At 43.5% G+C, this 13,051-nt stretch overlaps 1 protein-coding gene across 1 annotated transcript; it reads left to right on the top strand.

Annotated features, from left to right (window-relative positions):
- Window positions 1–3,730: 3,730 nt before the first annotated feature.
- cavin2b (caveolae associated protein 2b) lies at window positions 3,731–12,495 on the top strand. Its single transcript, XM_069675256.1, has 6 exons — window positions 3,731–4,044; window positions 4,877–5,017; window positions 5,125–5,226; window positions 9,533–9,799; window positions 9,879–10,031; window positions 10,598–12,495. Exons 1-6 carry the CDS (start codon window positions 3,796–3,798, stop codon window positions 10,955–10,957), a joined length of 1,272 nt encoding a protein of 423 aa, XP_069531357.1. The 5' UTR covers window positions 3,731–3,795; the 3' UTR covers window positions 10,958–12,495.
- Window positions 12,496–13,051: the final 556 nt, after the last annotated feature.

The following is a 13,051-nucleotide window of genomic DNA, read 5'->3' as shown; positions in this document are numbered from 1 at the left end:
GTCAGAGCACTCATCAGACATATTTTTCCCTAACGTAAACAGTGTTTTGTTTGGTTCTGTATGATCAGACCTTAGTTTAGTTAAAACTATCTCCTCCCTTCTGTTTCTTCTTGATACTCCCTTCGCATTAAAGGATTTCTGTATTGCATAATACTTCCTTCCTTTGTTATCCCTATCCCATCTATCCTGCCATTTCTTCATGATTTCTCTTTTAAGGATCGCCTGAACTTCCCCTTTTCCAAACGGTACATCCACCACCTCTCTTATTTATTTCCTTCAATGCCTACATGAGCAGGTAGCCAGCAGAACAGCACTAATATTCCTATTTTGAATAATCTAAATAAGCTTTGCTGTATTTCCATCACTAAATCTTCCCTGTTAGAACTCATGGGTTGTTAACTGTATATAACTGCTCTGGAATCAACACAACATACTGCTTTATCTGGTCCGACTTCCTCAACCCACAGTAATCCTAAAATGACATCGTATCTGCTGTATTAATTGACATCTGATCAGGTATTCTTTTTCTCTATTCTAACTTTCATTCAGGGTGTCTCAATTCCTGTGCCAACTTTATCTTGTTCATCTTTAGACCCATCTGTAAATAATTATAATATTTGTTCAAGTGTCGGCTTGCTAAAAACCCCTCTCCTCTTTCCATTCTCTCTTTAAGTCCACTATGTTTAGCTTTATTTTGGGTCATGGGAACAACCAGGGGGCAACGGTGGCTGTCCTTTCTTCTTCTTCTTCTACTTCTTTTGTTTTCCTGCAGGCTTGGCGTATTGCTGCCTCTCACTGTTCAGTCCTTACAGCGCACCGTGCTCTTGCTCTGGCCTCACACCCTGAGATGGAGAAAATGTATTTTTAGTCACTGCTTTCACCACTTCATACTGGTGTTCCACAGGTCAAAGGTTTTCATTTCTCTCCTCCTTGTACTTGAAGCACTCCAAAAGAATATGTTGTACTGTCTCTCACGTCATAATAACTTGTTCTCTCCTATCTTTCCCCAGGAACATGTCCCCTACTCTAACACTCCCTTGTATTTTGTAATAGTTTCTTCTTCTCTGTCTCCCATTCACTCTGTCACCTCCTTGTCATCTCCTCCTTTATAATAATGTGACACTCAGACCCTCCCAAGGCCACTCTCCTCCTCCTCCCGTTTCAATGCCTCCTTGGCTGCTTTATCTACAGCCACATTTCCTAAGACACCCACATGCACTGGGACCCATAAAAGTCCCACCCTACTCATCCCCACTTTATATAATCTCAGTAATAATTCTGAGAGGAGGTCGGGCCTGACCCGTGATCTTCCTCCCTGCAGAGCCATCAGTGCAGCAGCTGAGTCAGAACAACTCACTCCCAGCTCTGATCTAACAGCTGTTTCCCTGGATGGGCATGCTCATGCCTCATGCTCAATTTCCCCACATAATGTAATGCCAACTTTGTACACCTGAGTCTTAACAGGGTCTCTTCCATCTCAACCAGCAGAGCTGAGATTGGGGTGTACAAAATGGCCCACAACACAATATCAACACTTTGGCCTGGCGACATCCGGCTCTGCAAGGGAAGTCCTCGCTGCACTGCCATAAGCCAAGCAGCCATCGTCCAATGCTGATCGACCCATAGCTCGATAGATCATCATCTGTGTGCCTCTATCAGCCCCCCGTTTGCGCATCACATTTAGAACTTTCTCACACTTGACAATTGTCTTCTGTAGATGAGTTCTCCGTGTTAATCTGTCATCAAAATGTACTCCTAAAAACTTCTTTAACCCTCTCCAATGGATGACCATACGTGGTCAGTCCTTGGTTGTCTATTGTCCTATTTATTATTTGTATCTTTCTAAGAATAAACTTAATATTCCTCCCTCTTTTCCAGACAGGGTTTACCCTAACCCATCCCCAACATCCTTAAACATGTCATTAATCATTACATTAAACTAAACTGGGCTAATAATAGTACCCTGTGGAGTACCATCATCAATCAACACTATATCTGAGTATGCCCCACCCACTCGAACTTCGGTTCTGCATGAACGCCCTAATCCAATTTAACATCGCCCTCTAATGTGGCTGCTCTTTATACATGCATTTATTTTTTAAAGCAACAGTACAAAGATTGACATGAAGTATTAACGGTACAATATAATATAAAATATATGAATTAGATGTGTGTGTGTGTGTGTGTGTGTGTCTGCAGACTATAAAGGTTAACTGTGTGCCTGCAGTGGAAAAATGTACACGCTTCCTGTTGTTGATGTTCTCACAGACTGTTCGAAGGCATTCCTGCGCCCCTGACACACACACACACACACACACACACACACACACAGAGAGTAATGAGGTTATTGTGTTTGTATGAATTCCATGATGTGAGTGTGTCTTCCTGTTTCCTGTTTCTGTGTTCTAGCATTAAGAATGGTTCCAAACACACTCACAGAAAACAAACATATAAATATATACATGTTACAAAAACAAACCACAGTCACATGATCACACCTGTAAACAAACACTAACTGTGTTTGTGTGTGTGGGTTCTGTTGTAGAACAAAATTTGTCTAAAATTTCCTGCTGTGAAAAAGCACCAAAGTTCCTCTATCTACAAGTGCTTTTCAACAGTAGGAACTTTCCCCAGGAACTAGGAACCTTTTGAGGAACTCTGTGCATTTCGACAGCAGGAACCAAGGTCTGAATTTAGTTCCAGGGTAGTTGACTTACCCCCTGAAAAGTCCCTGCTTGGGCAGTAGTACTTTCCAAAAGTCCAGGAACTTTCAGGGCGGGGCCTGTAGTGCTTGTCGTTTTTGATTGGTCGAGTACTCAGTTTTATTTCACCCACTAGGGTTCCCTTAAAGTTTCTCTCCAAAGATTCTTGAAAGAAAACCCTGGATCAGGTTCCACCAACATCTCCCAAAGCTGCATAAAGGTTCTCTGAACATTCTCAAAGGTTCCTCTAAGGTTCCACTGGTACTTTTTACATTTCTAAATTATTTACATGTTTATTGACAAAAAGAGGAGTCGAGTTTTTCATCAAACAGCAGCCAAGCCACTGAAGCCCATTTGAATCTGTCAGGAGTTTAGACCCCCGAACAAACAGACTGAAAACCTCCAACAAACAGGGGCGAGGGGCGAGGGGCGAGAGACACTCACAGAGAGAGAGAGAGAGGGTGAGAGACACTCACAGAGAGAGAGAGAGGGTGAGAGACACTCACAGAGAGAGGGGGGGAGGGGCGAGCGAGGTTCCTTCCAGATGACTTCACAGTTAAAACACCAAAGAGAGAGAGAGAGAGAGCGAGAGAGAGATAGACAGGTAGACTGACAGTCTCTCTCTCTCCACAAACACAATATCCATTGTCATGGTAACAGACTTCTGTGGTGTGTATGTCATGGTAACAGACCCCTCCTCCTAGGTGTGGTAGCTCTCTACCACACTCTACACACTAAGCTGCTGAGAGAGAGAGTTAACCCCTTCAGGACTTTATAAAACATGATTATATCATTATAATGAATGTTGTTGTTATTGTTGTTATTGTTGTTATTGTGGAAGCTTTTTTCTGACAGGAAATCTTTGGATGCGTAAAGGTCTTCACAATAAAAGCTTCTTCCCATTGTATTAAAGTTTCTAAGATCAGCAGTGAAGGAGTTAAAGGTGTGGAAAGTTTTCCTCTGAGCTGACCAATCAGAGTGCAGCGCACACACACACACACACACACACACACACACACACAGGGCGAGGCACAGCTTCCAGAGTTTTTCTGCAGCAGGAAACTTTCAGTTTTTGAGTTTTCACTTGTAGTCGATGTTTGAGGACCGAGACAACATGGTGACCACAGAGACCCACCAGAGCCAGGACCTGCTCGTCCCCCCCCAGAACCAGGACCAGAACCAGGACCAGAACCAGGAACAGGCCACCCCCTCGGCCCCTCTGGCAGGTTTCGACCCAGAGACAATGAGTCAGGGTCCCGTCAACGCCATCACCGTCCTCACTCTGCTGGACAAACTGGTCAACATGCTGGACACTGTGCAGGAGAACCAGAACAAGATGGAGGTGAGCCAGGATCAGTACACACACGAGTCCACACACCAGTACACACACCAGTACACACACCAGTACACACACCAACAAACCAGTGCAGATGTGTGTTCTGATGCTTCTCGGATCAGATAAACGTTCCAAACTAAAATCTGTTGATTTTAGCTGGAGCGAGGCGTGCAGGCGTCGTCTGCTTCAGTTTGAGTCTTCCACATGCTCCTCGTCGTCTCTGAGTCTGTGTTTCCTTTTATGTAAGTTTTGAATACAAAGATCTAATTTAGTCCCACAGTCAGGCGTCACATGACCCACAGCAGCACGGTGCAGGGTAAGAAGCTGGTTCACAGATGTTTGACTTTCCTGTGAGTGAACATTCCTGACGTGTTTGTGACGTTCAGCTGAAACTGTTTTAAAACTTAAAATCTTTTAAACATAAAAACAAAGTGCTACTTCCTGTTCCTGTATTCGTGATTATTGTCGTTAACAGAGAGATCCTTAATGACACGTTAGAACAGGTTTACTGTCACACTACATCACAGTCACTCAACATTCAAACAAGCTATTAAAATACAGAAACAAACACCAATGATTGTAAAGGGTCAGGGTTAGGGTTAACCCTGAACAACCCGGTTTGTTCAGGGTCGCAGGTTCACAGAGACACAGAAACACTAAACCAGAACGGAACCCAGATTCTTGACCTGTTCAGTCTTTGATACACTGGCTCTCTGTACCTGCAGAGACACCAGACACTCGACTAACAGGTCCAAACCTCAACAGGTAATCACGTAGAGATGGAGGGCGTGGTCACAGGGATCCAGGCTTATGTCTGATTGGTTGTTGATGTTTTTAGGTGCACCAGGTGGAGATGGAGGGCGTGGTCAGAGGGATCCAGGCTGATATGACCAAACTGTCAAAGAGCCACAGTCACACCTCCAACACGGTCAGCAAACTGCTGGACAAGAGCCGCAAACTGTCGGTCACCATGAAGGAGGTATACTTCTTACACCTGTCACTAAACACAGCACACCTGTCAGGTAGATTTGAATAAGTCACACCTGTCAGGTAGATTTTTATCATCACCTGTGCTCTTGTCTGCAGGTTCGGGATAAGATGGAGCGTCAAGGGGTTCAGGTTAAGAAGCTGGAGGCAAACCACGCCCACCTGATCAACAGGAACAACTTCAAAGTTCTCATCTTCCAGGTCAGTGTTCCCTCCTGGTCGTACAGACAATAACGTTCTCCACAGACAGTCAGGTTCTCCACAGACCATTACGTTCTCTACAGACAATAACGTTCTCCACAGACAATAACGTTCTTCACAGACAGTCAGGTTCTCCACAGACAGTAACGTTCTCCACAGACAGTCAGGTTCTCCACAGACAGTAACGTTCTCCACAGACAGTCAGGTTCTCCACGGACAATAACGTTCTCCAGACAGTCAAATTCTCCACAGACAGTAACGTTCTCCACAGACAATGACGTTCTCCACAGACAGTCAGGTTCTTCACAGACAGTAACGTTCTCCACAGACAATAACGTTCTCCAGACAGTCAAATTCTCCACAGACAGTAACGTTCTCCACAGACAGTCAGGTTCTTCACAGACAGTAACGTTCTCCACAGACAGTAACATTCTCCACAGACAGTCAGGTTCTCCACAGACAATAACGTTCTCCACAGACAGTCAAATTCTCCACAGACGGTAACGTTCTCCACAGACAATGACGGTCTCCACAGACAGTCAGGTTCTTCACAGACAGTAACGTTCTCCACAGACAATAACGTTCTCCAGACAGTCAAATTCTCCACAGACAGTAACGTTCTCCACAGACAGTAACGTTCTCCACAGACAGTCAGGTTCTTCACAGACAGTCAGGTTCTCCACAGACAGTAACATTCTCCACAGACAGTCAGGTTCTCCACAGACAATAACGTTCTCCACAGACAGTCAGGTTCTCCACAGACAGTAACGTTCTCCACAGACAGTCAGGTTCTCCACAGACAATAACGTTCTTCAGACAGTCAAATTCTCCACAGACAGTAACGTTCTCCACAGACAATAACGTTCTCCACAGACAGTCAGGTTCTCCACAGACAGTAACGTTCTCCACAGACAGTCAGGTTCTCCACAGACAATAATGTTCTCCAGACAGTCAAATTCTCCACAGACAGTAACATTCTCCACAGACAATAACGTTCTCCACAGACAGTCAGGTCCTCCACAGACAGTAACGTTCTCCACAGACAGTCAGGTCCTCCACAGACAGTAACGTTCTCCACAGACAGTCAGGTTCTCCACAGACAATAACGTTCTCCAGACAGTCAAATTCTCCACAGACAGTCAGGTTCTCCACAGACAGTAACGTTCTCCACAGACAGTCAAATTCTCCACAGACAGTCAGGTTCTCCACAGACAGTAACGTTCTCCACAGACAGTAACGTTCTCCACAGACAGTCAGGTTCTCCACAGACAATAACGTTCTCCAGACAGTCAAATTCTCCACAGACAGTAACATTCTCCACAGACAATAACGTTCTCCACAGACAGTCAGGTTCTTCACAGACAGTAACGTTCTCCACAGACAATAACGTTCTCCAGACAGTCAAATTCTCCACAGACGATAACGTTCTCCACAGACAGTCAGGTTCTCCACAGACAGTAACGTTCTCCACAGACAGTCAGGTTCTCCACAGACAATAACGTTCTCCACAGACAGTCAGGTTCTCCACACACAGTAACGTTCTCCACAGACAGTCAAATTCTCCACAGACAGTAACGTTCTCCACAGACAGTCAGGTTCTCCACAGACAGTAACGTTCTCCACAGACAATAACGTTCTCCAGACAGTCAAATTCTCCACAGACAGTAACGTTCTCCACAGACAATAACGTTCTCCACAGACAGTCAGGTTCTTCACAGACAGTAACGTTCTCCACAGACAGTCAGGTTCTCCACAGACAGTCAGGTTCTCCACAGACAATAACGTTCTCCACAGACAGTCAGGTTCTCCACAGACAGTAACGTTCTCCACAGACAGTCAGGTTCTTCACAGACAGTCAGGTTCTCCACAGACAGTCAGGTTCTCCACAGACAGTAACGTTCTCCACAGACAGTCAAAGTCTCCACAGACAATCAGGTTCTCCACAGACAGTAACGTTCTCCACAGACAGTCAGGTTCTCCACAGACAGTCAGGTTCTCCACAGACAATAACGTTCTCCAGACAGTCAAATTCTCCACAGACAGTTACATTCTCCACAGACAATAACGTTCTCCACAGACAGTCAGGTTCTTCACAGACAGTAACGTTCTCCACAGACAATAACGTTCTCCAGACAGTCAAATTCTCCACAGACAGTTACATTCTCCACAGACAATAACGTTCTCCACAGACAGTCAGGTTCTTCACAGACAGTAACGTTCTCCACAGACAATAACGTTCTCCAGATAGTCAAATTCTCCACAGACGGTAACGTTCTCCACAGACAGTCAGGTTCTCCACAGACAATAACGTTCTCCACAGACAGTCAGGTTCTCCACGGACAATAACGTTCTCCACAGACAGTCAGGTTCTCCACAGACAATAACGTTCTCCACAGACAGTAACGTTCTCCACAGACAGTCAGGTTCTGTTTCTATCATTAGAGACTTGAGGTCAGCACTGGTGAGTACAGATGAAGTACAAGTACTAACTGTAACAGGTATTACTGCTTACATCATGAGAGGTATGTACAGGTTACAGTACTTCAGGTGTTTTGTGGCATTCATCAGCCGAACATGTGACTAACTAACCTGTCCTATTACCACAGTAAGTGTCCTGTAGTAACTGTGCTGCAGTAACTGTAGTGCAGTAAGTCTGTAGTGAAATTGTAGAAACTTTACTTTACACAGTAACGTTACTGTCGACAGCTTCAGGTAAGTCCTGCAGTAACTGAAAGTACCTGTCTGTCCACTCGTCAGCGCTGCAGTATCAGTATGTACTCGTGTTTTACTGTCTCGTCTCACTGCCACTACACATTCTCATCCTCCTTAAATACCCAGCATTCCTCAGGGGTGTGGTTCTCCTTCAGTTTTTTAACACTCTCTGTGGAAACTCTCAGCTGTGCCTTCTCGTCTTCATCCTCCTGTTTGTGCCTGTTTTATTAAATACTGTGTACATTAAGAGGACATAAGCATGCTTGTTTTCTTGATTTATTCTAACAGCTGTTCTGGAGAGAAATCTATGTGCTGAATAAAAAACTAATACATTGTCCCTTTGTAATTTTTTGTTAATGGCATGAACAGGTTAACAAGTTATAAATTAAACGTCATACATGGGTTAAATTATTGGATACTGATGATTGCATCAGGTCATTTTCACATTTTAAACACCTTTAGGGTTCAGGTTAGTATTTTTTATCCTTTTATTCCTCTTATCTTTGAAACTCTCATAAATGAATATACTGTTTGATGTATTGATGATGGTGATCAGGAGATGAAGAGCAGAGGTTGTCAGGGCTCCCTTAGGAGCACCTGATATTGTCATCACATTTCTATCACCAGGGTTTCTTTTGGTTCTCTTCCATTCACCTGAAGTTCCACCAAGGCCCCCGTCATATCTCTGCTCAGAGAAAGACTCGAGAGCAGTTTACTCAAAGCCAGGCAGTAGGTCATACACAGGAGATCAGTCAGAACAGCATCAGCACAGATCAGGGTCAGGCTTACCCTCAGTATCCAGGAACAATCCAAGGTCAAACAATAAACAGAGGGGCAAAGGCAAAAAGTCCAAAAGGCAAAACAGAGGTCAAAAACACACGAAGGCAAAAACACGAGAGAAACAAAAGGCTGGAAAGCTTGTTGCAAGAGAACGAAGACAATCTGTCAGAGTTACAAGTGAAATGGTGGCGGTATATATTCTGAATGATGGGAAATTGACAACAGGTGTGGCTGATTGCAAGGCGGGAAACTTGACATCAAATGACATCAGAAATCAGAAAATGAGGGTGAAACTAAAATTAACAAAATAAAACAAGAAGTACATGAAAAAACAGAGTCCACAACCGTGACAGTCACTCTCCTAACAAGGTCCCAATGTTCTCCAAGGATAAGATCATTCTTTATTGGACCCACAACAGGGACATTTACAGTGTTACAGCAGCAAAGTGGATCGTGCGACATTACAATAAAGGGCATAGACAAGTGTATCCTAAAAAAGAAATGTACAGAACTAATAAGACAAGTAAAGAGTATTGCACATGTTGAGAAATGAGATGAAGTGAAGTTTTGCCCATAATAAACAAAAGTAAGTATTGCACATGTAGATTACGGAGAGTTGCAGCACTCTCAACAGGAGTATTGTTGCACATTGTGTCCATTTTGGTGAGAGTAGTAGTTCCCTCAAAGTTTCTCTTTAGGCTCTCACTAAGGTGGCTCATCTTGCCTTTGGGCTAACACTGAGGTTCCTCTTAGACCCATAACATTTTCAGGGTAAGCTCCTCAGGTTTCACCCTGATGTTCTGCTCTTCCTCAGGAGGAGAACGAAATCCCCTCCAGTGTCTTCATCAAGGATCCTCCTCCGTTCCCTCGTGATGAGATTATAGAGGAAGGGGATGAATCAGTGTCAGGCGTTGTTGATGGCAACCGTTCCCTGGAGAGTGGGCTCCAGACCATTGACCTATCATCTGACGAGGACGTTGGGCTGGAGGCGGAGCTAGAAGAAGAGGAGGTGTGGCCTCATGATCTGGAGAACATGGAGAAGTCCAGAGCTGAGAAACTGAAACGCTCGAGTCTGAAGAAGGTAAGAACCACAGTCAGGTGTTCAGATAGACAGACAGGTGTTCAGACAGACATGTTTGACTGTCTCTCTCTCTCTGAAGGTCGACAGCCTGAAGAAGGCGTTCTCCAGGCAGAACATCGAGAAGAAGATGACGAAGATTGGAACAAAGATCGTTTCTCCGGAACAGCGAGAGAAGATCAAACAGAAAACCTCGAGTCTGAAGGTTTCACCTTTGACCTTCAGCATCAGGAAGGTACCTGGTTGTGTTAATATTATTCGGTCAATCTAAATGTGATCACACGTTCTTAGTTCCTCTTATGAACCTTCCCATTGGTTTACCACAAGGTATCCTTAAAGTTTCTCTTAACTATACAGTATGTTTCCTCAATGTTCCTATGATGTTCCCCTGAAGTTCTCCCAACATCCCCCTCAGTTTACTCTAATACTCTGAACATACTAACATTCCCCCATCCCTTTGGTTCCCCCAGCATTTCCCTTACCGTTTCCCATAGTTCCCATACTTTCAGGTTTCTCCAAGCTTCCTATAAAATTCCACCAGGGTTCCCCTAAGGTTCTTCTACAATTTATCTGCCCTCCATTTAAGTTCATGCAAGGTTCCCTTTAGTTTCCCAAAGGAACCTTTAGGTTCCCCAAAGCATCCTCTCACATTCCCCAAAGTTTGACACCTGTTGCCCAGAGGTTTCTGTAAATCAAGCTTCTATTAAGATTCTGTTCATTAAAAGATCCCTTAAGGTTCCACAGAGTTTCCATGTTATTCAATTTCCCGTGACCTCTGACCTCTGACTCTCTGTGTTTCAGCCTCGCAGCAGCTCAGACTCTCAGCCGCCCGAGACCTCCATCCAGACTGGAGAGTCCATCCTTACCGAGGCTGACATCCAGATCTCCCCACTTGGCAGCCCCGACCAGGAGGTTCCCTTCACCGAGTTCCATGCCCAGCTGGCTCCGGCTGAGCAGGAGGAAAAACAGGAGGAGGAGAAACAGGAGGAGGAGGAGAGAGAGGAGGTGAAAGAGGAGGAGGGAGATAAGGAGGTGTCCGGTGTGGATTTGTCAGTGGTTTCAGAGGGGGTCAGTCAGGAGTACGCTCTGTCCTCCACCATGCCTCAGGAGGAGAAAGGAGAGGAAGAAGGAGCAGAGGAGGAGAAAGAGGAGGAATCGTAAACACTTGTTAATCTTCATTAAGAACAAAACAGATGTGAGCAGATAGTTAAAGAACATTTCAACATTTTGTGATTTCTTCTTCTTCTGAGTGACAAAGATTCATCTGTCGAGGATTTCATGTAGAACTGTTCCTTTAAAGTTAACAGCTGTTTTGGTTTTGATGAATGTTATCGATAATCCTTCACACAAACACATTAAAAGCTCACATGTCACATTACCATGTGTGACCCTGAAAACGACGTATCTCCAAACTTTACACTCTTTCGGAACACAGAACACCTGATGTTTGTTCTGCAGGTTTGAAGTCAAAGTTTTGCATGAAGTTGAAGAATCTCAGCGTTTAATTCTTCCACTGACCTGAAAAGCTAAAAAACAGAAATTTGGAGATTTGTGGTTTTAACAGGATGATTATTTGTATGTAAACTATTGTAGTCATTTCCTTTTTATGTGTATTGTTTTATTCAACAACAGCTGACTGATATAAAAATGACTGCTACTAATCAGCTGATCAATAACCATCATCTAACATAAAAACATCGATGGAACCCAACTGACCATCTGACCAGCTTCTCTCAATCACACAAAACTCACAGATGTAAACATGATGCTAAACACAGAACGTTCCTCAAACATTCCTCAAACGTTCCTCTAACATCCAGATGTCTCTAATTCTATACTTACATTGAACCCGTGAAGATCTTCCGTTGTTTCTTAAACAGTATCCTATAAGGAGGAATGGGTTCACAAGAGCACCTCTAAGGTCCATTATTGTTCCCCAGGGTTTCCATACAATTTTTCTCAGGTTCCTCTAAGGTTCTCCTAGCACTCTGTTGGCCCAAGTTATGGCCAACAGACCCCTATGGTTCCACTTATGTTCCCCAAAGGATACTCCCTAAGGTCCAACCCAATGCCTCACTGAGGGTTCCTTTAAAGTTCATCTTAAATTCTCCCATTTTCCTGAGGTTCTGTGCTAACGTTCCCTCTCTGTTTGCTTTTCTGAAGTCCACTAAGGTGTCTCTAGCATCCCTTTAGAGTTCATGTAAGGTAAGGTTCCTAAAACATTCCACTTCAGTTCCCTTCTAAGGTTCCTAAAACTTTTCCTTCAGTCAGTCAAAGTTTAAGTTCTGTGTACTGTCTGAAACTTGATCTGTGACACAGGAAACATATTGATGGTATATACAGAGTTAATTGATGTATACACAGAGTTAATTGATGTATACACAGAGTTAATTGATGTATACACAGAGTTAATTGATCTATATACAGAGTTAATTGATGTATACACAGAGTTAATTGATCTATATACAGAGTTTGCTGATGGTATGGTTCAGTCTTCTTTGAATATAAAATGCAGTCTTAAACTTTTTTGTCGTCTTTTTAAGTCACAGTTTTAACACTTTTATTTTGACATTTATGAACACTTTGTGCTGCCAAAGAACATTTCCTGTGCAACTCATTTTACCTGTCTGACTGTCAGTCACCCAACAGGTTTGTGAGAATCACCTGAATCTGAAAAAATAAAGTTCAGTGAAAACACATTTCTGTTTCCTGACTCTGTTGGATTTCCTGTTCTGTGATGTCAAAGACATCTGCATGTGTGTATGTGTGTGTATGTTTGTGTGATTGTGTTGTTGTTACTTTGGTAGTTTGTTTAAAGCTGTGAATCTTTAGTCTTCTGCTGAGTTTGAAATCATCACCTGAATCTGAGTCTAACCCTTTAATGTGACCTAATTGTGTCTTCGGACTACTTCAGGATCAACATCAGGGACAGTTTGGGTTAAACTTCATCGGATCAATATATGGCTCAGTGTGGCGCCTCCTGCTGGATGTTTGACTTTTGGAATTTTCTGCAGTTTGACTTTATTGCAAGTAAAGTACGGATAAAGTCCTAAAGAATTATTATTATTATTATAATTATTATTAGTAGAAGTAGCAGTATTTGTTATATAATAGAAACAAATAGATACTTTTGACGTGTATCTGTAAAGAGTGTGTATGCACTGAGGTATGGAGCAAATGTTAAACGTGTTGTTTTCAGACTGGAGTTTGGTGGACCTGCTGACTTTGTGGGAGGGGGAGGGGTCAGGGAGTGGG

This window comes from Semicossyphus pulcher, unplaced genomic scaffold (genome assembly GCF_022749685.1).
Source record: "Semicossyphus pulcher isolate SPU_LCO1_2020_fin unplaced genomic scaffold, fSemPul1.0.p SCAF_24, whole genome shotgun sequence".
Lineage (NCBI taxonomy): Eukaryota > Metazoa > Chordata > Actinopteri > Labriformes > Labridae > Semicossyphus > Semicossyphus pulcher.
Note: the sequence above shows the minus strand (reverse complement) of the source record. Positions and strands in the feature narration are given on the sequence as shown.

Excerpts from the sequence above, each read along its gene's own strand:
- cavin2b (XM_069675256.1), top strand. The coding sequence starts at position 3,796 with ATGTTTGAGGACCGAGACAACATGGTGACCACAGAGACCCACCAGAGC. Across the intron at positions 4,045-4,876 it reads AGAACCAGAACAAGATGGAG|GTGCACCAGGTGGAGATGGA; the intron begins GTGAGCCAGGAT and ends TGATGTTTTTAG. Across the intron at positions 5,227-9,532 it reads TCAAAGTTCTCATCTTCCAG|GAGGAGAACGAAATCCCCTC; the intron begins GTCAGTGTTCCC and ends GCTCTTCCTCAG.